Below are 22,838 nucleotides of genomic sequence, written 5' to 3'. Positions count from 1 at the left end.
CCTACAAAATTAGATACTCTATTAATATAAATATTATAGTACACTTCAGGCCAACAAGACCCCTTTCTTCAAGCCTTTGATCTTCTTATTTGTCGAGAAAACCAAAGGAAACAATACTAATATTTTGGATTCGAATTCCTAAGTATAAAATAAAAACAATTGGATTTTATATCAAATTGTGTATGGGGCTCCGTTTATATGAATGAACATTCAAATAATATTTTCTTGATATTAATTTGTTTTCTAGGAAGGAGCTAAGTTATTTAGAGCTAACTTATACCAATAAGAAATTAATAAGTCCATTATGAATTTTTTTTTAAAAACCGTTTTGGTCTTACAATTTTTGCATTTAATTAATAAATTATAAATGGTTTCAATTTACCCACAAAATGGTTTACGAAATTGCAATAAACCACTTTCCAAACCGTTATTTTTAACTAAGGATTCGTGGTGGCGTTTGCAAGTGATTTAAAAACAAAATGGGTTATAGTACAGTGCAATTAGGTTTTGATTCGGACAAAATTAGATACAAGCAAGTCTCAACGGAAATGGCATCTACCCATGGTGCTGATCACCGGGAAAAAAAAAGTTGCCTATTGTTGGGGGGGTGGAAGTTCCCCAAAAATGGCCGCCATCTTGGATTTGTGGGTTTTTTGCTGTTTACGGCGAAATGGCTAGGTTTAGAAATAGGAAAGTAATTCGCATTTCGATGCTACTATTCATTGGTCATCTAATAAAAAAGACCGCATCGAAATATTCCAAGCATAACAAAAGTTACAACCCAAAAAGCAAATCGTAATTTTACGTTTTCGACTCCTTTTCGAAAATATTACTTTAAAAAATTATATATGGTTAAGAAATCATGTCAATCTTAAAAACATTTATTTTTCATTGAAGGTTACATTTATTTACACTATTCAATATCTTCGTCATCAGAAATCTTATCTTTTAGGCAAGATATCCCGTTACATTCCGCACACATAGCGGAACATACCATAACAAACTTACGACAAGAACAGGCTTTGGTACAATTGGTAGCTTTGCATTTACAAAATATTAACCTAAGTATACTTTCTGGCGCGGGGGGAATATCGCAATAAATCCAACCCCATTCTTCGGCCTTGAGTGTTTTAAATTTCCATTCTTGGGTCTGAAAGTAAACTCGATAACTGTGTTGTTCTAAAGCAGATTCTGTTGGTGGAAGAGACGCAAGTTCAAAATTTCGGTTTAGTATATGTCTCGAGACCATTATATTGTAAAGCAGGTGCCTTAATCTATTTAGTGTCTCAGTTCTGATATTGGCACCATAAAGTTTAAGGATAATTCGTTCACCAGATTGCAAAAGATTTTTCTAACTTGCATTTTCTTTATTAAAAACCAAAGCGTTGTAAGTTAGGGTTTGTCCGAAAAAGTTTCAAAAATTCCTGTTTTCCTCTATTGTAAACGGCTGAGGTGCTGTCACACCCGGATAGAGCGTGGATGAACGGCAAAATAGTTGCTATGTCACCAAATTTGGTTTTTAATTCAAAGACGTCAGTGACCTTATCCGGATTGCTCGATTTCCCAGGACGTACCATGTACATATTTTTAAAAGTAGTATGGTCAATCAGCAATAACAATACATCGGTGTTCTCGGAAATACCACACAGACTTTTTGGGTTCCCAAAGTGAAAGAGCTGTTGATATAAATACGGCACCCACGTCTGATGGGGCTTGAACAACTTGAATGTGAGACTTCTTGAAATGCTTCGATAAAATTGATATGAACTGTTTCTTGTTTTTCGTGTTTCCAAGAAAATCCGTTTGGCTTTGTGAAACAGCAAGCCTATCCTGTACAATAACATCAACCGCTGATTTGTTTCTTCTAACGTGCTCTTGCGCTTTTGTTGAGGGAACTGATTTGTCGTACCCATCAAATACGACAGTTACCCCGACACCGTAATTAGAGTGTATAAAACTAACAATCTAACATACTGAGTGAAAATATCTCCATAGGTAGATGGACGTTGCCAAACAGCTTTGTGCAGTAAAAACCCTCCGTCGACAACAATAGCCATATTTTCCAATTGCGGTAGAGATTTTCTGGGTTCAACAACTTTATCTAATTCCTTGAGTAGATTTGATTTCGTTGCTTTTCGTAGTTGACCGTCAACGAACAAAGACGGCGGATAAGAAGCGAGTTCGTACTCAAAACAGTGTTCTAGTTCTTCAGCTGTCTTGTTTGTGCAAATTATCCGATTAAAAAGTTGAATAGGATTGATAGGAACGTCTTCGTTGTTTATTCGAATACTTTTCTTGTTGACAAAGGCAAGTGTTTTCACTTTGTCATTACGTTCAAATATTACGTCTTTCATTTTCTTACCAACGGCGTTAATGACTAATGCATTTGGTATTTCTTGAGCTCTCTCACAGTTAATATTTTTATCCTATACTTTTCCATTTACTAGCGAAATAAGATCTCCGATTTCAGTACTAAAGGGAGAATGGTTTTTAAACCAATCACTAAATTTGTCTAAATCTTTCGCATCTCGCGCACGTCTGGAGTCTCGGAGTTCCACGTGCTGTTCACCGCTTACAGTATGAATATTTGTGAAAGTTTCTATTGCGTTAGCAATAGCAGTGCAAATGGCATTGTAGAAACCCACTTTGCCAGAGAACTATCAGTCATCCCCCTTCCGTGTATAAGGCCACCATAGATCTTCATGGCACACATTAGGTCTTGCTCAATTACCATGTCGGCCCAATTACCTGACCAATATTTATCAGTTCGCCGAATCGTAAAGTACCCATTCTGAGTAAAATTGTTAAATTCTTCAGGAGTAATGATTTTCTCAAGTTTTTTCATTTGATTTAAGTATAACAAAGACGATTTTGCGTAATTAAGGTGCCCACTAGCGAAGAAAAATGGTAGCATTTTGTTGTAACAGTGAAGGTGTAGATCCCATAGTCGACATCTTTCGGCGTAAATGAACAACTTGGCTGTTTCAACCATCATCCAGTACATTACCCATAGCTTTTTATTGAGTTGAAAAAAATAATCGTGCAATTTTTCTAGGGGCTTTCTTATCAGATTTGCTTCAGTTGGATCTTTGTAAATCAACTCAATCTCACTAAAATCAACTTGACTCGTATCCATTTCCTTGAAAATTAACGAAGTTAGCGCTTGTTGCGTAAGAAGGTGAGCCCTTAGGGAGCGAGAATAGGCATGGCCATTTATCATATGCGGTACGGAATTCTTAGCGTACACATATGGTCTCCCAAAGTTCTTCGATTCCGCTTCCACTCATAATATAACCGATGGAAGCTAAATAAGACATCAAAGTGTGAAATCCGCCTAATCGGATGGATACTTTGCTAACCGGATCTTTGACACGCAGTGGCGGACTGGGTCTAATAGTTTGGGCTGCCAGAAGACAAAGGGCCCCAGCTTTAACAACTATAACGCTATCATGTTTGATGGGCCCACTTCGTGAAAGGTCCGTGGGGCCCACCTGCCATCGGGCTGGTTCACTCTATGGCCAGTCCGCCACTGTTGACACCAACCGATTCAACCATCTTCAAAAATTAAGGCTGATCAAACGTCACTTCGCAGTGTTGCTGATTATGATTTTCAGAAGTTTTTTTTTGCAAATTGAAGTGCCGTGTAATAATAATAATAATAATAATCAGCTAGGCTAATACCCAAGGCACCACCTTAGGCCTAAGTCATCAAGCGACTTTTGAAGCCATTAATTCAGGTGGCCGGGTTACAATGCGTAGGAGGGTGGTGGCAAGCCCTGCATGCCACGAGATCGAGCCAACAGCTCCCTACACTAACTATTACCGTTAACCTCGACAATTTTTTATGGAAGGGGAAACCGAAGAACTCGGGGGAAAACCCCTTAAACCAGTGGGGAGAGAACTTGCAAACTCAACGCAGAAGGAGTTGTTCCGAGTTTTCACCTAGTACCACAAGCTGGGATCGAACCCGGCTCCTCTTGCTGCGAGGTGAAAGTGCTAACCACTCCGCCACCCCACTATAAATTGTGCTTAGGTTTCCAGGGTCTACGTTTATAAAGGAAACAGCCATAATTTTTCTTTTTACATGATTGTAGTTAGAAACATTAACCGACATATAGCCGTTCCAGGATACGGTCGTAGTATTTGGTGGAAAACGACCGGAAAGCCAAAGGATATTTGAGATACTAATACGTTTTAACAACTCGGAACCCTCTACTCCATAATCAAACGGTTTGAAAATTGATTCCTATCACTTTTTACATGAAAAAAACTAGTTTATACTCTATTGAGAACTTGAATTTACGAAAAATCGATGAAAACGTAAAATTACGATTTGCTTTTTGGGTTGTAACCTTTGTTATGCTTGGTGTATTTCGATGCGGTATTTTTTATTAGATGGCTAATGAATAGTAGCATCGAAATGCTGATTACTCTTTTATTGCTAAAACTAGCCATTTCACCGTAAACAGCCAAAAACCCAAAATTCCAAGATGGCTGCCATTTTTGGGGAACTTCCACCCCCACAACAAGAGGCAACTGTTTTTCCTGTGATCAGCACCATGAGTATATGCCATTTCCGTTGAGACTTGCTTGTCTCTAATTTTGTCCGAAGTTTGCCCTTTTTTATTTTAAATGCACTGTACTATTAGTGATAAAATTACATACTTCAAGAAAGCAATATTTTATATCCATCATCAAATAGCCTAGAACACATTCCGAAAACTTCCTGGAAATTAGTCCCTGGTTGATGATCACGAACCACGTAATAATTATTTTTCAGTTTTTCATATTAATTATATTAATATGAAGTTTAATTAAAACGCTTTTCATAACAAATTATTTAAGATTTATATTTTTGGAACTTACGCGTAACAGTTGCGTAGTCTGAAATCTGCCCAGGAGGGATTCACATTATGGCTACGTTCAGCGGGACTCAGCGGACTCAGCGCTGAGCGTTGATCTTACTGTACGCTTTTTTTAACTTCCGGTTTCTACGTCATGTTGCTCAACGAAGTCAGCGGTCGGAGGAGCAGGTTTTTCCGTTGCTCATCGGTGTCGTGACGTCATTCGACAAAGTTAAAGGAGGGGTAGCAGACGATATTTTGTTCGTTAAGTCAGCGAACTATGAAATCGTACAACAACTTTTAGATTTTTGTGACGTAGCGTTGATTAAAAGAACTCAACGATAACTCAGCGGTTTTTCTCCGTTGATAGTTGTTGAACGCAGCCTAAGTAAAGGTTCAGAGGGGTCGAGAAGGGGGTGAACATGTAAAGTCAAACGAACGCCTAAAGGGGGTTGGAACACGGAAGCCCCCCTTGTCTACGCCACTAGAGCTTAACGGAAATCTTAAGACACAAAATGAAGAACAACTAACAAATTTTGTTGAAAGTGCTAAGAGAAACATTTTGATAAGTTAAATTCATAAATTCAGCGTTAAAGTTAGTTTTATAAACAATGTACTGCCAATCTTATAGAAATCATATTTTTAGGTTTAAATAAGGATATTTTACACTGCATATTGTTATTAAGGCTGTATTTTTAAACCTAATTCAAAACAGTCGTAGTTAATAGCTATTTGAGTCTTATTTGAGTGTTCAATTTATTTTGAAAAATGCTGTCATGTCAATCTTATTTTAAAACTACCTTAAATTTAAAATAAGGATATTTTACACTAAATATTTTAGTTTTCATATAGGGTATTTTGACCTTTTTTAAACCTAATTCAAGACTATTTTTAAGCTTAACTTTTCTGATTTATTTAATACTGAATATACTTTTATGACAATACAGTTTTAAAGGTTATTTAGGACTTGAGTAAAACCTAATGTTTCCTAAAAATCAAGCTTATTTAAGAAAAAAATTGGTCTTATTTGAGCCTCAAATTTTATTATAAATAAGGATAACTTACACTGCACATTTTAGGTTTGATCTAGGGTATTTAGACCTTTTCTTTCAATCGAATTAAGATAGTAGCTGCGCCGTGGGCATATTAGGTAGGCTATAGCTTATTTTCATTTCACAAGGGACCCACAAATCGACTTTAGAAACCCCGAATCCAAAATTTGTAATGATACTTTATTATTATTATTATATGGAATTCAACCTATTTCGGCTGCTCCATCCTCGATCCTAACATTTTCGGTGCTGCTTAGTGGTTGATTGAGGAGTGAATGTCTAAATTCGTTGGGGATTATATTCCCTTTCAAACTTGAAAGGGGCCCTATAACTGCTAAAAATTATTCACCTACTCCTAAAAACATCCTGGCGGCACCACTTATTAAAGTTTTTTTAAACTTAATGTTTCATATATATATTATATTGAATTTACTTTTATAACAAATTTAATTTAAAACTTATTAAGACTATATTTAAACAGAATTTTACTGGAAAAATCAAACAAATATAAGAGTTCAGTGAGTGTTATTTGACCCTCAAATTTAGTGATGACAACTTTGTATAATTGTCAATGCGATTTTCAACCTATTTTATATTTTAAATAATAATATTATACCAAGAATGTATTTATTTATACTCAGGGAGAATGAATATGTCGAGACTATCGATGGACACGTTGAGCCCCTAACCCCGCCACGCTAAGGGGGGGGGGGGAGAGAAAAAGTAGGCGGTCTTATTTTTTGCGTCCTCGCTGCAGCGTTAATTGCGTCGAAAAACGTAATTTTTAAGAACCAATGATATTGCAATATTATTTGATTTTATTAAAGCGGAGGAGCATACCGGGGGGCCCAACGGGTGGAATTAGAGAAACGCTGAAAATAATCTCGACATATTCATTCTCCCTGAGTATAAATAAATACATTCTTGATTATACCAAGAATGTATTTATTTATACTCAGGGATAATGAATATGTCGAGACTATCGACGGACACGTTGAGGCCCTAGCTCCCTCACGCTAGGGGGGGGGAGGGAAAAAGGAGGCGGTCTTATTTTTTGCATCCTCGCAGCAGCGTTAATCGCGTCGAAAAACGTAATTTTTAAGAACCAATGAGATTGCAGTATTATTTGATTTTATTAAAGCGGAGGAGCATACCGGGGGCCCCAACGGGTGGAATTGGAGAAACGCTAAAAATAATCTCGACATATTCATTCTCCCTGAGTATAAATAAATACATTCTTGATTATACCCAGTATTTTTTTTTAGTGGTCAATAAGGCTGCAGTATTAACCTAATTGAAGAGTCTCCATGTTTTTAATTTTAAAGCTGCATTTAACCTTAAAATTACCAAAGAGTATGGAGGAAATAGAGATAAAACAACCGGGAGAGGTCCGCAACGAAACGTTCACCACCGAGGGGGTTGACAATGGGGAAAAACATCTGTAAACCGAGCTTCAAAATAGCGCTGCGGTAGCTATTTATATATATACTAGCTGAGAAGCCCGCCTTACAGGCGGGCCCTCAGCTAGTGGTGTGTTTCGAGGCACCCTTTTCCCCATATTCAAACCACCGCAGTAAGGCCACCTCCCCCTGTTTCCCATGCGAGAATTACCGTGGCACCCTTTACCCCATAGTCGAACCACCGTAGTAAGGCCCCCGACCCTTTTTTCCACGTGATAATTGCCGTGGTATCCTTTACCCCATAGTGCCTCCTCCCCCTTTCCCCTAGGGGATTATTTCCATGGTACTCTTTTCCCCTTAGTAGAACCACCCCAGTAAAGCCCTTCCTCCCCCTTTTCCCATGTGATAATTACCGTAATAACCCCTCCTCCGTTTACCATGTGATGACTACCGTGTGACCCCATGTGATAATTACCTTGGTACTCCCTCCCCCTTTTCCCATGTGATAATAACCGTGGTACCCCCTCCCCCGTTTACCATGTGATGACTACCGTGGGACCCCATTTGATAATTACCTTGGTACTCCCTCCCCCTTTTCCCATGTGATAATAACCGTGGTACCCCCTCCCCCGTTTACCATGTGATGACTACCGTGGGACCCCATGTGATAATTACCTTGGTACCCCCTCCCCCCTTTCCCATGTGATAAAAACCATGGTAACCCCTCCCCCACCTAACCCCTCCCCCGTTTACCATGTGATGACAACCGTGGGACCCCATGTGATAATTACCTTGGTACTCCCTCCCCCTTTTCCCATGTGATAATAACCATGGTACCCTCTCCCCCTTTTCCCATGTGATAACTACCGTGGTATCCCCTACACCCTTTTCCCCATGTTATAAATACCGTGGTACCCCCACCCCCCCTTTCCCATGCGAGAATTACCGTGGCACCCTTTACCCCATAGTCGAACCACCGTAGTAAGGCCCCCGACCCTTTTTTCCACTTGATAATTGCCGTGGTATCCTTTACCCCATAGTGCCTCCTCCCCCTTTCCCCTAGGGGATAATTTCCATGGTACTCTTTTCCCCTTAGTAGAACCACCCCAGTAAAGCCCTTCCTCCCCCTTTTCCCATGTGATAATTACCGTAATAACCCCTCCTCCGTTTACCATGTGATGACTACCGTGTGACCCCATATGATAATTACCTTGGTACTCCCTCTCACTTTTCCCATGTGATAATAACCGTGGTACCCCCTCCTCCGTTTACCATGTGATGACTACCGTGGGACCCCATTTGATAATTACCTTGGTACTCCCTCCCTTTTCCCATGTGATAATAACCGTGGTACCCCCTCCCCCGTTTACCATGTGATGACTACCGTGGGACCCCATGTGATAATTACCTTGGTACCCCCTCCCCCCTTTCCCATGTGATAAAAACCATGGTAACCCCTCCCCCACCTAACCCCTCCCCCGTTTACCATGTGATGACAACCGTGGGACCCCATGTGATAATTACCTTGGTACTCCCTCCCCCTTTTCCCATGTGATAATAACCGTGGTACCCTCTCCCCCTTTTCCCATGTGATAACTACCGTGGTATCCCCTACACCCTTTTCCCCATGTTATAAATACCGTGGTACCCCCACCCCCCCTTTCCCATGCGAGAATTTCCGTGGTACCGTTTTCCCCGCTAAAATAACTCCAAATCTCGCAGGCGTCCCAAATGACTCCTTTAAACCCCCTGTACCGAATGGCTGATTTACTCTCATGACGAACAAATAAAAATACGCTCGTCCTTGAGTCCCGATTTACAGTGCGAAATTTCAGCCAGTGCGAAATCCGATCCGAAAATTCAAAAACAAACTTAATGACCAAAATAGATTTGACCTAGTATTAAGGCGAAGCGCAACGACCGCGGGTGAAACACAGAGAAATTACCTTCGGCGATGTCACGTTAGACCCGATTTCTGAAATATACTCAATGACCTAGTATTAAGGCGAAGCTTTAGGGATACCTTCGGCGTGTACCTTCGGCGTGTACCTCCGGGTACCCGCGGCGATGCCACGTTAGAGTCGCGATTAACAGTCAGAAAGAAACGCGACGAAAGGGGCTTAGAGTTTTATTATATAGATACATAATAATTAGCTAAGCTAATACCACGGCCAACTTTGATTTCGCGCTGCCGCGCTATAGCGGCCATAACAAAATTTTCAAATCCCATGTAAATAAGCGAAAGAAAATTGTCCCGCTAGGGCGCTACGTCTCCTCACAAAATATGTAAATTTTATTACAGGCAAAGGCGGGGGGCTCGAATTAAATCCGGAAAAAACGTTTTCTCTCGTAATAACATAATTTTTTCGGAAAAAACACGTTGGCATAAATGAAATGAAAATAACATGTTTTAGAATTATGTTCGGGTAAAATTGCCAGATAAACTAAACTAATTAAAGGAAATGTGTTTTTTAGTCAAAGAGGGGAGAATTTCATATAGAGACGCGTAATTGATACAAGGCGCCATTTTTGAAAATCGGGCTTAGAAACGTCTCGGTAATTTTTGATTTATTGTTATTAATAATAAAACGTATATAAATATGAAACCATACCGTCTTGTACCTCAAATACAAAAAATATGACAGATTTGTCTTTTCACGAGTTCCCAAGCAATGAAAATCTTCGGTTATTATGGTTAAAAATCATTAAATGAAAAGATTTTCAAATGAGTGAAAATGGTAAAGATGTAGTCTACATTTCAAGGACGACGATTATATTTCAGGTTTGTATCTTTATTTAAAAAAATATTTATCAGTCATGTTGAAAGTGCTAGTGCAAGTTCTTCAGGAAAAAATATTTCTGAGGTGGCTGAAGATGAAATCGAAAAAAAAATTGTAGAAATATAAAAACTCAATAAAAGTCACCATAAATAACTTGCAATCAAAAATTTGGCGTCAACACCTAAAATTACAGGTTAATTAAAGGTTACCAATTTTCAAGGAAAAATGGTTTCCTCAAGCTCCCATCAAAGATGACACTGAAAAATTAATGGTGAAACGGGAGTTACAAAAGCCATCTCCTTGGTGTGATACAAGACCTTCTAAATTGTCCGACAATCAAATTCCTGAAGACTATAAAAATATTTTAGATGCCCTTTTGATCACTCCTGAAACTCAATGTTCTACCTTAAAATTAGCCTGTGAAGCATACTTAGCTGGGTATGTTTTGAGGGAATTACAAAAGAAGGAATTTTGTGGCTGCTGCGTTGTAAACATTTCCCAGCCATGTCACAGCTCTCCACTATTGGATTTGATTAAAAACCAAGATAGAGGAAATCTTAAATATCCAAGTCGTCCATTCATATTAATTGTATCAAGAATAGTCACCTTTGTGCAACATTTGCGGGTCTCAAGGTGTTTACGATGAACTTGAGAAATGCATTTTGCCAAAGCACGAACTCTGTCCACTAATTTATAGTTGTGATCCAGAACCTGCCAAATTAATTGCAGGAATAGTCTGTCAGAAAATAGTCCCTCCGGTTATGGATAACATAACGCGCACAATTTCTGCTAAGCATGAAAAAGTAAAAGAGCTTGTATATAATCCAATATCTAGAAAAGAATACAAACTTCAGTAACATTTACTTTGTTATTCAAAGATTCACTTTACAACTATACTAAAAATATATCTATTTAATATCAAGAATAATTATCAACAACATTATTTTAAAGATGTAGGTAAATAATTACCTAATTTAAAATATTTGAATTATTGGTTTTATAAAAAATACTATTCATAATTACGCATTACCGTGATAAGGTGTTGACCACATCTGGCGGAGCAGAGCCGGAGATACACATTTTTTATTTTTATTGTCGTAGAATATAAATAGAGTATTAAAAATATTTCAAAGCTAAATTATAATTTAAATATAACTAAAATATTAATTTACTCTTTCGTTAATAAAATAAAAATATAAAAACTGGGAAAAAACGACTTTTTCTTTGAAGAATAACAGCTGATTGCACTGGAAGGCGGCAATAAAAAGAGAAAATATGTGAGGAGTTCTAGCGCTACTTCTCCCTGGCGGGAAAAATCTTATTTTGCAAAAACACGGCGATTGTTATGACCGCTATAGCGCGGCAGCGCGAAATCAAAGTTGGCCGTGCTAATACACAAGGCACCCCCTTATTCCCAAGTCATCTAGCGACTTATAATGCCTTTAAGCAGGTGGCCGGCTTACAAGGCGTAGGAGGGTAAGGCAAGCCCTTCATGCCACGCGAGCCAACAGCTCCCTACACTAACTATTACCGTTAGCTTCTACAAGTTTATATGGAAGGGGAAACCGAAGAGCTCGAGGGAAAACCCCTTTAACCAGTGGAGAGATAAACTCTACGCGGAAGGAGCAGTTCCGAGCAAAAGTGACATAATTACCAAAAGTATGACAATCCCTGTACTTTCGTATGCTAAAGGTTTAATGAATGCTCGACTCGAGATCGACCACATAAAAAACTATTTATTGTCGCCTTTCTGGACCTTTTTTTAATCTATGGTATTATATCGTAGGTAGATGGCGATAGTATCTCCACAGAACGAGGAAAAAACAAAAATACACTAACTTTAACCAGTGCTAATTTGTTATTAGTTATTTGTTGGTTTTAACTTCCTTCCCTCCCCAAGGCATACTTCCCTTCTCCCCTCCCAACTTGCATTTCGCTCGTAACATTCATTAAGAAATGGGTCCGATAATCCGATTGACACACTTTTGGTAATTACTTTGGGATTTTGAGTGATTAATATGTATTCGATAGCGCAGATTTTGAAAATGCTAAAATCGTTGATCTACGATTGAGGTGTCTGGGCGGGGTCAAAGGTCAAATTATTTAAAGGCCCAGATTTTAATGAAATTTACGTCACGTAACAACCCTAATATTCATATTAGAGTACGCATTCTCTTCAAAATGAGATATTGTATGTGATTTTACGATAATTACTTAATAAGATATAGGAGAAAACATTTAGGGGGTCAAGGTGTACTTTTGAAAAAACGTGTATGCTGTATCTCGTAAACGGCTCTACCGATCTTTATGAAACTCTCCAAATCGTTTTCTTAGGCCCAAAACACCCTATATGCAAATTTTGGTCGAAATCGAAAGGGGTCAGGTGTTAAAATAAAAAAAAACTAGGCGTTTTGTCATGGAATGACCCCAAGGGAAAAGTTGCAATGGGCTTTAGTTTTCCCATGGCAACCGAAAATGTTTTTGACCTCTCCATTTAAAAATCATGGGAATTTCTCGGTTACCCAAATTTGGTTGAAATTTAACCAAAATAGATCAATTTAGCCAAAATCATTGATCAATTTTACCCAAAATAAGTCAAATTCATCTTTTTGAGTAAGTTTTGAAAATTTACTTTTTTGAAATTTTTTAAGTAAGTATTGGAGATTTTTTCTTTTTTGAGAGGTTAATAACATTTTCGGTTGCCATGGGGAAACTAAAGCCCATTGCAACTTTTCCCTTTGCCAATTTTCATACTACTATAAGGTCTACCTGACCCCCGAGTTTCAACAAAATCGGTGATAACCACCTCGGGTAGTCCCCTTGTGAGTGTGTATTAACCAGATTGTATTTGTTTATACTTGCGGTCCGAATTCGAGAGGGGGGAAGGAAAAACGTCACCAGAGGGTGCTTCAATCGCGTTGGAAGACGTTCAGTTTTAGGGAACTAAACTGATTTCATATGTTTAGGGGGGGGGGCGGAGCTTAGTCTTCCTCCACCAGGGGGATTGGGAGCAACACTAAATCGTCTCAACATTCAGTCATTCTACCCTAAATAGAAATATCTCCAGCTCAAGATTGAAACACCTTGTTTTACGAACTTGAGTTTTTCCAAAATGTTGGCTCGTGTGAACAGGCCTTTCGCTTACAATGAAAGCATGATTCTACACAATTAATTTAGTATGATATCCAGGGAGGTGTAGCGAAATCAATGGCTCGTAAGTTATAACTTTTCAAAATGTAAGTCAATTTTTCGCGCAAGCCCGACTAATAACTTCCTAACATACAATAGTCAATTAAATTTCCAAAGTACGATAAATTTAATGTAAAAAAAGAATGAATAAAGGTTGGCGGGGTGTAGGGGGTGTAGGGGGTGTAGGGGGTGTAGGGGGTGTAGGGGGTGTAGGGGGTGTAGGGGGTGCGGGTGCAGGGAAAAGTCACCCTCCACGTCGCATTTATTGAATGGGTGAAAACTCGGAACAATTACTTCCGTGATGAGTTTGCAAGTTCTCTCTCCACTGGTTTAAGGGGTTTTTCCCCTAGCTCTTCGGTTTCCCCTTCCATAAAAACTTTTTGAGGTTAACGGTAATAGTTAGTGTAGGGAGCTGTTGGCTCGCGTGGCATGAAGGGTTTGCCACCACCCGGCCAGTGTTTGGTGCGCACGCAGTGCCTTTTTATTTCCGCCCCCTCCAAACAACCCCCTTAAAGGGAGAGTGATCTAAAAAAAACAGTTGATCTCATAGAACAATAAAGTAAAAGATTGGAATCGTCTACGCTCGCGTCTACGTGAAAGAGTGAGACCAAAAAATCCAAAGCAGTCGAACTTAGGGCCTGTTGCAAAAGTCTGCTTTGCTAGAATCACACGTGTTAAATTCAATGGGCTAGCACTTTGGCTAGGGCTTTTGCAACAGGCCCTTAAGCTGCAAAGTATGCGACCATGGGGACAGAATCTCCGTCTTGCCATATTCTTAGTACATAAATACATTCTTGCAATAATATGATTTATGCAGTTGTTAATAATCCATATTAAATATCTGCTCTAAGAAAATACCAATTTATTCACCGAGATAATATAAAATTCGAGAATGACATATTATATTAATTTCTGTTCTGTAAAATTACATTCATGGGTATTTTTTTATGAATTTGCCTAAACTACCCAAATGTTTGATTAGTTTGCCTGTCTACTAAGGGTGTATGGGTTTGCCCACCAGAATACGCCGATGTGGAACTAATATTACGGCCTGGGCCGACTTGTTATCTTTTATTTTGTGTTTGGTGTCTAAGGTCTTTGGCCGACAACATGAGTTTGCTCTGATAGTTTTGTTTTATGATTTCAAAGCGCGCACCTAGTGCCTGAAGAAGCGTAACACAGTCTTTCTAAAAATAACTGTTACAAGAATGAAAAATGAATAAAAAAGATGTAGGTCAGGAAGTCTTTGGTAGGGGTAAAGCAAAATATTTGTCCCGTCGCGAGCAGATTGGTACTGTATAGTTATAATATTCTCAATTCAATTGGAATAAACGACCGAATTTGCTTCTCTCCAGATGTCACAAGATTAGCTTTACAGATAATCTAATTGCGGATTTGAGAATGCTCTTAAATTGTCTATCGAAATTGGGTAAAAGAAATGCAAATTTTGGACATTTCTCTATAGCATGGAAGTTTCCACTGCACACTCCAGGCATTGACGATATTGAGATCCCCTTGAAGCAGCTCATAGTGTTCGGAATTGTTTATTCATTATCCACAAATTTTCCGATTTATTTAAAAAACGTTGGTAAAAAGAATATAATTTTAACTTATTTAATTATGTTTTTTACTCAACCAAGCATTTATTTGAATAAAAGTGATATTTATTTAAATAATTGTTTGTTTTATTTAAATAATAGGCTTATTCACTTTCGATTATTTAAACTATAACCAATATATTGGTTATTTAAATAAATGTTATTTAAATATAGCCGAGCTTATTTTATTCATGGATAAAAATTAATTGACTGCCGAACACTAGCAGCTCACAGTCGTGACGCAACAGGATCGCCCGGGAAAAAGCCACGTCGTCGGCAAAGATGTTGAGGGTGGAGACTAAATGGTCGCCAATGTCATTGATGTACATAATGAAGAGGAGTGGCCCAAGAACTGAACCCTAGGGGACCCCAGATGATGCAGGCAGCTAAGTAGAAGTAGGACATCGCAAAATTTCCTGTCTTGAAGGTAAGCCGACAGCCAGTGAAGGGTTTTTCCACGAACCCCGTAGGAGTGAAGCTAATTGGACTTTATAAGTTCGTGTCGAACCGAGTCGAAGGCCTTTCGGAAGTCAAGGAAGATTATGTCCACACGGCGCCCTAACTCCAGCCCTGCAGACCAGTCCTCAATACAGCAGAGGAGTTGAATTTCAGTGCTGAACTCGCTGCGGAAGCCGTGCTGGAACGGCATAAGCACATCATGAGTAGAGAGGTGCGTGGTGATCTGGGAAGCATTGACACGCTCATCTAGCTTGAGGACTTGAAAGAGGAGTGCGATCGGGCGGTACCCAGACGGGTCAGAGGTATCACCTCCCTTCGGAACCGGGGTGACGTTCGCGTTACTCCAGTCAGAGGGGATGGCGCCGGCGTCGTACGATAGTTGGAAGAGGGCAGTCAAGGGAGCAGCAAGAGCATCTGCACACTTCCGAAGGACGGCAGAGTGGATGCCGTCGGGGTCAGAATTGGACGGGGTCCCTAGTTGGGGCCCTCCGGGGCAGGAGAGGAAGCGAGTCGAAGTTATATTCAGGAAACGTTTTTTGGAAGGAACAGCAAGCAGGTTAGCCTTATCGGCGGCAGACGTGTAAAGAATCGAGCCCATCTTTAGATCTGGGACAGAAGACGTCTTGTTTTTCCGAGAGACGAGCTGGAAAAAGCGCTTCCGGTTAGAATCTAGGTCCGAGGCCACCAGATCCAAATGGCGAGTGAGCGCAGCCCGGAGCGCAAACTTTACGATTGCACGGTGCCGCGAGAAGTGCCTCCTGTTAGCGGCACTAGGATGAAGTTTGGTTCGGTTGTAAGATAGTAGTTTCTAGGTAGGAGGAATCCTTCAAAAATCAGCGGTCCAGACGTCCAGAAATTCAGCAAATTAGTCAATCCCCTATTATTCTGAGCCATAGAACGTTACTACACGGAGCGAATAAAGTTAAATAAGCCGCAGTTAGTATCCTTGGGTAAGGCCGAATAAATGACGACACCATACAATAGCATATACCCTAGACTACAGTACTTCGGAACATTAGTTAGTATAGTCCAATCAATATTTCTACTTGATTACGTGCCATATTACTGATTCTGCTACAGCTAAAACTTTCAACTTCAAATGGTGGAAGTGATACTAATATAATAAAGCAAGGTACACGAAAGTAAATAACATAGTTTGGACTGTTTGAGTTAGCTTAATATAATATGTGAATAGGATATATTTAATGATTTTGTTTACTTACTAGGGGCACAATGCTATTTTAAAGGGAGTACAGAGACTTGTTGAGAGGGCCCAGCCCCCTCAGGGCCCCTCGCTGGCTATGTGCCTGGTTATGACGTCATTTTACTCCGATTCTGTGGTGGTGAATAGTTTGAATAGGAGTAAAACGTTAGTGAAAAATGGCTGCCTGTGGCCTTTTTAGCGGATAAATTATGGCTAGCAGCCGACAAAATACGATTTACTCCTTTACACCTCCTTTCCAGAAGGAGTAAAAAGAGTAGCCCTAATACTCCGGAAGAAGCGAATAGTTTATGGGCCGGAGTAATTCTCATCCCCGGAACAGGCAAAAAAACGTTATAGGGTAAAAATAGTACAATTCTAGTCCGAGAACAGGAAAAGAAACCACCCATTAAAAGTAAATAGGGTTTGGAAAAATGGTAAATTGAAACGTAATTCTAAACCTTTGATAGGTTGTGGCACCATCGGTTGATTTCTAAGATCGCTTTCGCGTTCTTTTGGGTTTTTACTTTGTTGGAGTAAAAATGATATAAAATGTAACAACGTATTTGTGAACGAATGAAATAGTGTATCCGCTAGGGTCGTTACTTGGGATCCTATTTTTTAACGTGTACATTTTTGATGTTCCGGCACTTGTACAGCATTCATATATTGAGACGAATCAAGGGCATATACGTGTAGGTGGTTTTGTTCATGTTTTCCGTCGATAGTTTTTATTAAAATTTCGAATAAATTAGGCAATAATGCGACAAGTCAATAAATTTCCGAAGTCGTTGGAAGCTACTTAAATTGAAGGTTTCCACGTATCCCGAATCTATTCAATTTTACGGCTTTGAAAAACAATAGAACGTAAGTAAATAAATATGGCTCACAAAGGACCGCAAGAATATGAGTATAAATAATCGCGTACCACCCGTACATTCAGTGTAGCGAAGAAAAATCCGAGTCTACCATAAATTGTTTTCGAGACTAGAATTGAAAGTGGCTCTACAAAATGGCGCTGCTGGGCTCGCTCGTGGTAAGAGATTTCATTCAAATAAAACAATGACGTGGTTTACAATTGAAAATTATAATTTTTCAGATACCGTTCGTATTTCTGCTCATCATAAGTATTACCGAGACACGAGTAAATGCGCAGTTTGATGGTATACAAATTGAATTTCAAAAAATCCCTTAAAAAATCGGTCAAAATGTATTCGTTTTCCTATAGAAAAAAATATGCACATTTCTAATCTATATACATTTTGTTCATTTTTCTATACACATTGGTAAAGTCACGGAATTTTTAGATATTTTCTGTAAAAATATTTACAAAGCACGCTATACGTTCCTTGACTGAAATTTACTTTATGAAATATATAGCTTTTTGTGGGACAATCTATTTTTATTTTGGTAGATGAACTGATAAAAACGACATCATTGGGACCGTTTTCCAGTGAAGGGAGCCAGGTGATGCGACAACGTTTATTGGAGCTCGTTTTGCTGCTGAAGACGAAAGCGGACGCGAAGCTTAAAATGGATATTACGTTGGAAGTAATTCTCGCAAAGCTCCTCGCGAGGCGACACGAGAACGAAAACGAAAGATTTGAAATGGAAGCAAAAATAAAGCGACAAAGAGAATTAGCGGATAAAACTCGACGTGCCGAAGAGAAAAAGCAACGTGAGGAAAAAGATAAAAATCGACGTGCCAGAGAGAGAAAGCAACGTGAGGATGCACAGAGAAAGCAACGTGATGATGCACGGAAAAAGCAACGTGATGATGCACAGAGAAAGCAACGTGATGATGCACGGAAAAAGCAACGTGATGATGCACGGAAAAAGCAACGTGAGGATGCACAGAGAAAGCAACGTGATGATGCACGGAAAAAGCAACGTGAGGATGCACGGAAAAAGCAACGTGAGGATGCAGAGAGAAAGCAACGTGAGAAGGATGCCAAGAAAAAGCAACGTGAGGATGCCGAGAGAAAGCAACGTGAGGATGCAGAGAGAAAGCAACGTGAGAAGGATGCCGAGAAAAAGCAACGTGAGGATGCCGAGAGAAAGCAACGTGAGGATGCAGAGAGAAAGCAACGTGAGAAGGATGCCGAGAGAAAGCAACGTGAGGATGCCGAGAGAAAGCAACGAGAGGATGCAGAGAGAAAGCAACGTGAGAAGGATGCCGAGAAAAAGCACCGTGAGGATGCCGAGAGAAAGCAACGTGAGGATGCAGAGAGAAAGCAACGTCAGGTGGATGCCGAGAGAAAACAACGTGAGGATGCCGAGAGAAAGCAACGTGAAGATAAAATTGCTGATGAAAAAAGAAAAAAGGAAGAAGAGTTCAAACGGAGGAACCAAATTCCTGTGACGATGCGATGCCATATTAGGAAAGAAGAAAACATTCGTGGTAAGTGTGTACTCTGGTTGACCTATAATTAATTTTCGCTAACCTTTCTTAAACACCGAAACCAACCGAAAGTAAGGCGTAACGTTAGTTACACCAAACACGTGAAAGTTAGTAAACTTGGAGTGTTAAAGAATGACTGTGGTGAACGCGATGATTCCCACAGAAATGGCCGTTTTTCAAAGCTGAGATTTACGCTCTCTGCGTGGTAAGTTAAGTTCGGTAGCCATTCTACTTTAAGCCTTGGCTAGAAAAACCACCAATATTCGTAAATTTATAAAGAACTAGAACAATTTGCAAGTGTTGTATGGATGGTCAGGTACATAAAATAAAAATTAAGCCACTGTTGTACAATAAAAATGGATAGTTCTATTTATTTAGTCCAAGTCAGGTGGATACAAAAGTTACATAGTCCGGATGAAACTTGAATTTTCATAAAAAGGGTAACTTAATATAGAATACAGAACGTGAACATTTTTGGTTCTAACTTCCTGTAACTGTCCCAAAAAAGTTTCTGTATCCGCCTGACTTGGACGCCAGCTTAGGCTGTCGAAATGGCCGTAGCGGTATTAAATAAATGAAATAAACCCGTTTTGTACCAGTATATTATTTACCGTAGTACCCTTTTAGGCTTAATTTGTTTTATCATTTTAGAGTTCGAAGGGAAAGCTAAGGACTTCGGAAATTTTAGGCACGAAGTAAAATGGATTCCCGAGTGTGAAGAAGGCGAAAATAATGTTTACTTCAAACCGAAGCAAATGCAAATTAATGGTGGGAAACAAGAGTTCTGGTGCGTCAGGCCCATCGGTGGCAGCGCTGTCGATCTGAAGACGTACGACAAAGGCAGCGACGCTCCGTGCTAAGGTAACAAGCGGGACCACAAACATGAACATAAATCTCACTTAAATCAGTTCTTTAAATTGAGATTTAATTTAAAATATTGGTTCAAACCACATTTTATACTTCAATCGCATTTTATACTTCAATGTAAATGAACACAAGTACGTTTTGTAGCAATAATAATTCCAAGCAAACGACTTTTTTTAGAGTAGATAGGACAATTTAGTCCACAAACCGCTATGAGATTAATCAGGGGTGAGATACGTGTCCTTGGGGATGGTGATGGGACACCCGTGGCGGAAGTGTGACATCCACCCGTTGGGGAACCGGTGGTCGTCCTCGTAAGGCCGTCCATATTATCTGCCTCCCAAACACTTGGGACTACAGGACTACGCCACTAGCCCCGGCAGCAAACGAAATTACAAGTTGTAATTAAATTTAATTGTGATTAAGTTAAACCTTATTTTACATTACCTCCACACGCAATTTTTTTTATAAAAAAATAGGCATAAAATATTAAAAAATAAATACAAATTATGAAAATGAAAAAATTGAAATCAATTTTTTAATAGTCTTATATCTTTTCTCAGCAGGATCTTCGTGCCGATTAAAACAGGAGCCTTTCAATCCATGAAAAATCTTATTCTGTATCCAAATTTAAATAAAACATTTCAAACCCAGTATGAAAATGGCATTATTGACGATTTGTAGGGACTACAGCGCTTTCCTGAACAGCATTTGTTTAATCAGCATTTTCCAAAACAGCGTTTTTCAAATAAGCGTTTTGTCAAAATAGCGCTTTGTCATAACAGCGTTTCTTTCTACAGCGTTTGACAAAACAACAAATTGTTCAAACGGTGCTTTGTCATAGTGGCGGTTCTCAAAACCTTATTTTGTCGAAACAGCGTTTCCCAAAACGGCGCTGCTATCTATAGCACTAATAATATAGGCCGATTGTAATACATATTTTTCTGGAATTTCGGCAAATTTTATTACCTAATGGTTTCTGCCGATAGTTAGTATTGCAAACTTACCTAACCTAACCTAACCCCTGAATTTCATATGTATGTTATACATTTTCCATCGTCAATTCATATAAATTTTAAGAAACCGCTGTCTTGACCAAAACCGCTGTTTCAAAATCGCTAATTTGAGAAACGCTATATTCAGAAACGCTGTTTATGGAAAAAGCTGTTTTGACAAACCGCTCTACTGAGAAACGCTTAACCAAAAAACGCTGACTAAACAAAACGCTCTTTCGACAAACCGCGGTATTGAGAAACGCTATTTCAACAACCGCTGTTTTAACAAAGCGCCGTTGCAACAAAATGCTGTTTTGAAAACGCTATTTTAACAAATGCTATTTTAGTCAAGCGCTCTATTCCCTACATACCATTTTGGACATAATAAGTAGGCAGTTCTACCTGTAGTACAGTGTTCAAATTTATAATAAACCTACTCGGGGGGGGGGGGGGGTATCTAAATACACATTTTAACATCTTTTTTACGAGCTGTGACCGCAAAACTGACCAAAAATAGTGCGTCGGTTAAGAACAGTTTCCTTTATGTCTTCGACTGCGATTGAAACAATTCCAGCTAGTTGGTAAATCTTGAATTCAGACCGACTAGCAGACGATAGTATTGATATACCCCGTGCACCGCTTAAGCATTACAGGGGTTTAGCATCATTTGTCCCGACCTGCATACGATGTCAGGAATCACTTCCTAAAAAACATACACTATGTAGTATACACTCGTGTACGAACAACACCTACTCACAACTCACTCGTGAGTTCGTCAAAGTTTACAACGACGTCACGCATTACACGTTCCAACTCGTTGATCGTTTCGTTATCCAGATTTAGAAGTCCATCAGCTTGGAGTGGTCTTCTTATCAAGCGGTTCGTTTTGGGATAGTTACGAACATAGTGTCCTGAATCTGCTTCCAGAGCAGCGCATATGCATTTGGCCGATGCTATATGCTCTAAGTTGTACAGGTTAAGTGGGAATTGACAATGTCCACTTAGGATTTGAAAGTAGTTCGTGTTGAAACTACGTTTAACCTTAGGAAAGCACTTCTTAGTAACTTTACCTTTCTCACTTACCTCCCACCTTTGAGTCGTCACCTCATTTAACAACCTTTTAATCACCAACTTAAGACCTTTTCACATGAGCCAACTTTTCAAATCAAAATGCTGAGTCAGCAAAAATGGATCAGTGATCCATTTTTTTTCTCGCGTACTTTTTTGGTGGGTCAACTCATCGAACTTTTATTCAAACGAACCAACTAGTTGACTCATCTAGTTGGTCAAAAAGTTGGCTCGTGTGAAAAGGCATTTAGTTGGCTTCATCTCCTTCTTCTCCGGAAGATGGGTGGCTGACTTTGCGAGAAAGTCAGCCCTTTCATTCCCTACATACTCACTGTGTGACTTTATCCAAGTAAACGTGACTTGTTTCACCATCCGTTTCAAAACCTTACGGATATTATGGCATAAGCCATGATTGTTTTTATGATTGCCTATTGCGTTAATAGGAAAAAGACAATCAGTAAAAACCTTTGCTCCATCACTTTGACGTTGGAACTGCGTCCTTAACCCGCAAATACTCTCATATATTGCTAAAAGCTCTAGAGAAAACGCATCCACCTTTACATTAATGTTATAGACTTCCGCGCTGTTCTTATACACAACGAATGCCACTCCGTCACACCTACTGGACAACGAAACGTCAGTAAACACCTCTACCCCATTACCATTGGGATTTAGTAGTTGCTCCTCGATGTTTATATTGCCCCTGACCGCTGGGTGATCCTCCCATGGGTCACCTGGGCAGAGGTAGTTACCACCTCGTAACTCTACCTCACAGTGCTTGCTGGCCTCTCTGAAACAGAAGGATCTGAACACCGCAGCGTCCTGACTCATCCCCAGGTCTAACGGTTGTATACCAGCAAGGACCCTTCAACTCAACCATTACACTGTTCTGCGTGCTCTTCCACCATGCACCACAAGCGTAAGCAACCACTCTGAAAATGAAACCATTGTAGATAGTCCTTATCGCTTTATGGTAAAGGCCCCACT

General features: G+C 39.5%; 1 protein-coding gene and 1 long non-coding RNA gene across 3 annotated transcripts; one reads left to right on the top strand and one right to left on the bottom strand.

The window, feature by feature from the left end:
• Nucleotides 1-10,263: 10,263 nt before the first annotated feature.
• LOC149934835 (uncharacterized) lies at nt 10,264-10,764 on the bottom strand. Its single transcript, XR_016482320.1, has 3 exons — nt 10,683-10,764; nt 10,482-10,596; nt 10,264-10,427 (listed from the first exon to the last, which is right to left on the bottom strand). It is a non-coding gene; the product is annotated as an uncharacterized LOC149934835 (long non-coding RNA).
• A 6,702-nt stretch (nt 10,765-17,466) lies between these two features.
• Nucleotides 17,467-20,450, top strand: LOC149934834 (uncharacterized). 2 transcript variants are annotated; one of them, XM_090180958.1, is made up of 5 exons: nt 17,467-17,559; nt 17,623-17,686; nt 17,938-18,924; nt 19,576-19,785; nt 20,355-20,450. In XM_090180958.1, exons 1-4 carry the CDS (start codon nt 17,536-17,538, stop codon nt 19,782-19,784), a joined length of 1,284 nt encoding a protein of 427 aa, XP_090037084.1. In that variant the 5' UTR covers nt 17,467-17,535; the 3' UTR covers nt 19,785; nt 20,355-20,450. The 2 variants fall into 2 exon arrangements, with proteins under 2 accessions (XP_090037084.1, XP_090037083.1); XM_090180957.1 differs by having other exon boundaries at nt 20,352-20,450.
• Nucleotides 20,451-22,838: the final 2,388 nt, after the last annotated feature.

This window comes from Leiobunum rupestre, chromosome 7 (genome assembly GCF_980474605.1).
Source record: "Leiobunum rupestre chromosome 7, qqLeiRupe1.1.hap1, whole genome shotgun sequence".
NCBI classification, from domain to species: Eukaryota; Metazoa; Arthropoda; class Arachnida; order Opiliones; family Sclerosomatidae; genus Leiobunum; species Leiobunum rupestre.
This window is presented reverse-complemented; position numbering and strand designations above follow the sequence as displayed.

Coding starts and splice junctions, on each gene's coding strand:
- LOC149934834 (XM_090180958.1), top strand. CDS start 17,536: ATGGCGCTGCTGGGCTCGCTCGTG. Junction 17,687..17,937: donor AGTAAATGCGCAGTTTGATG/GTATACAAATTG, acceptor TTATTTTGGTAG/ATGAACTGATAAAAACGACA. Junction 18,925..19,575: donor GAAAGAAGAAAACATTCGTG/GTAAGTGTGTAC, acceptor TTATCATTTTAG/AGTTCGAAGGGAAAGCTAAG.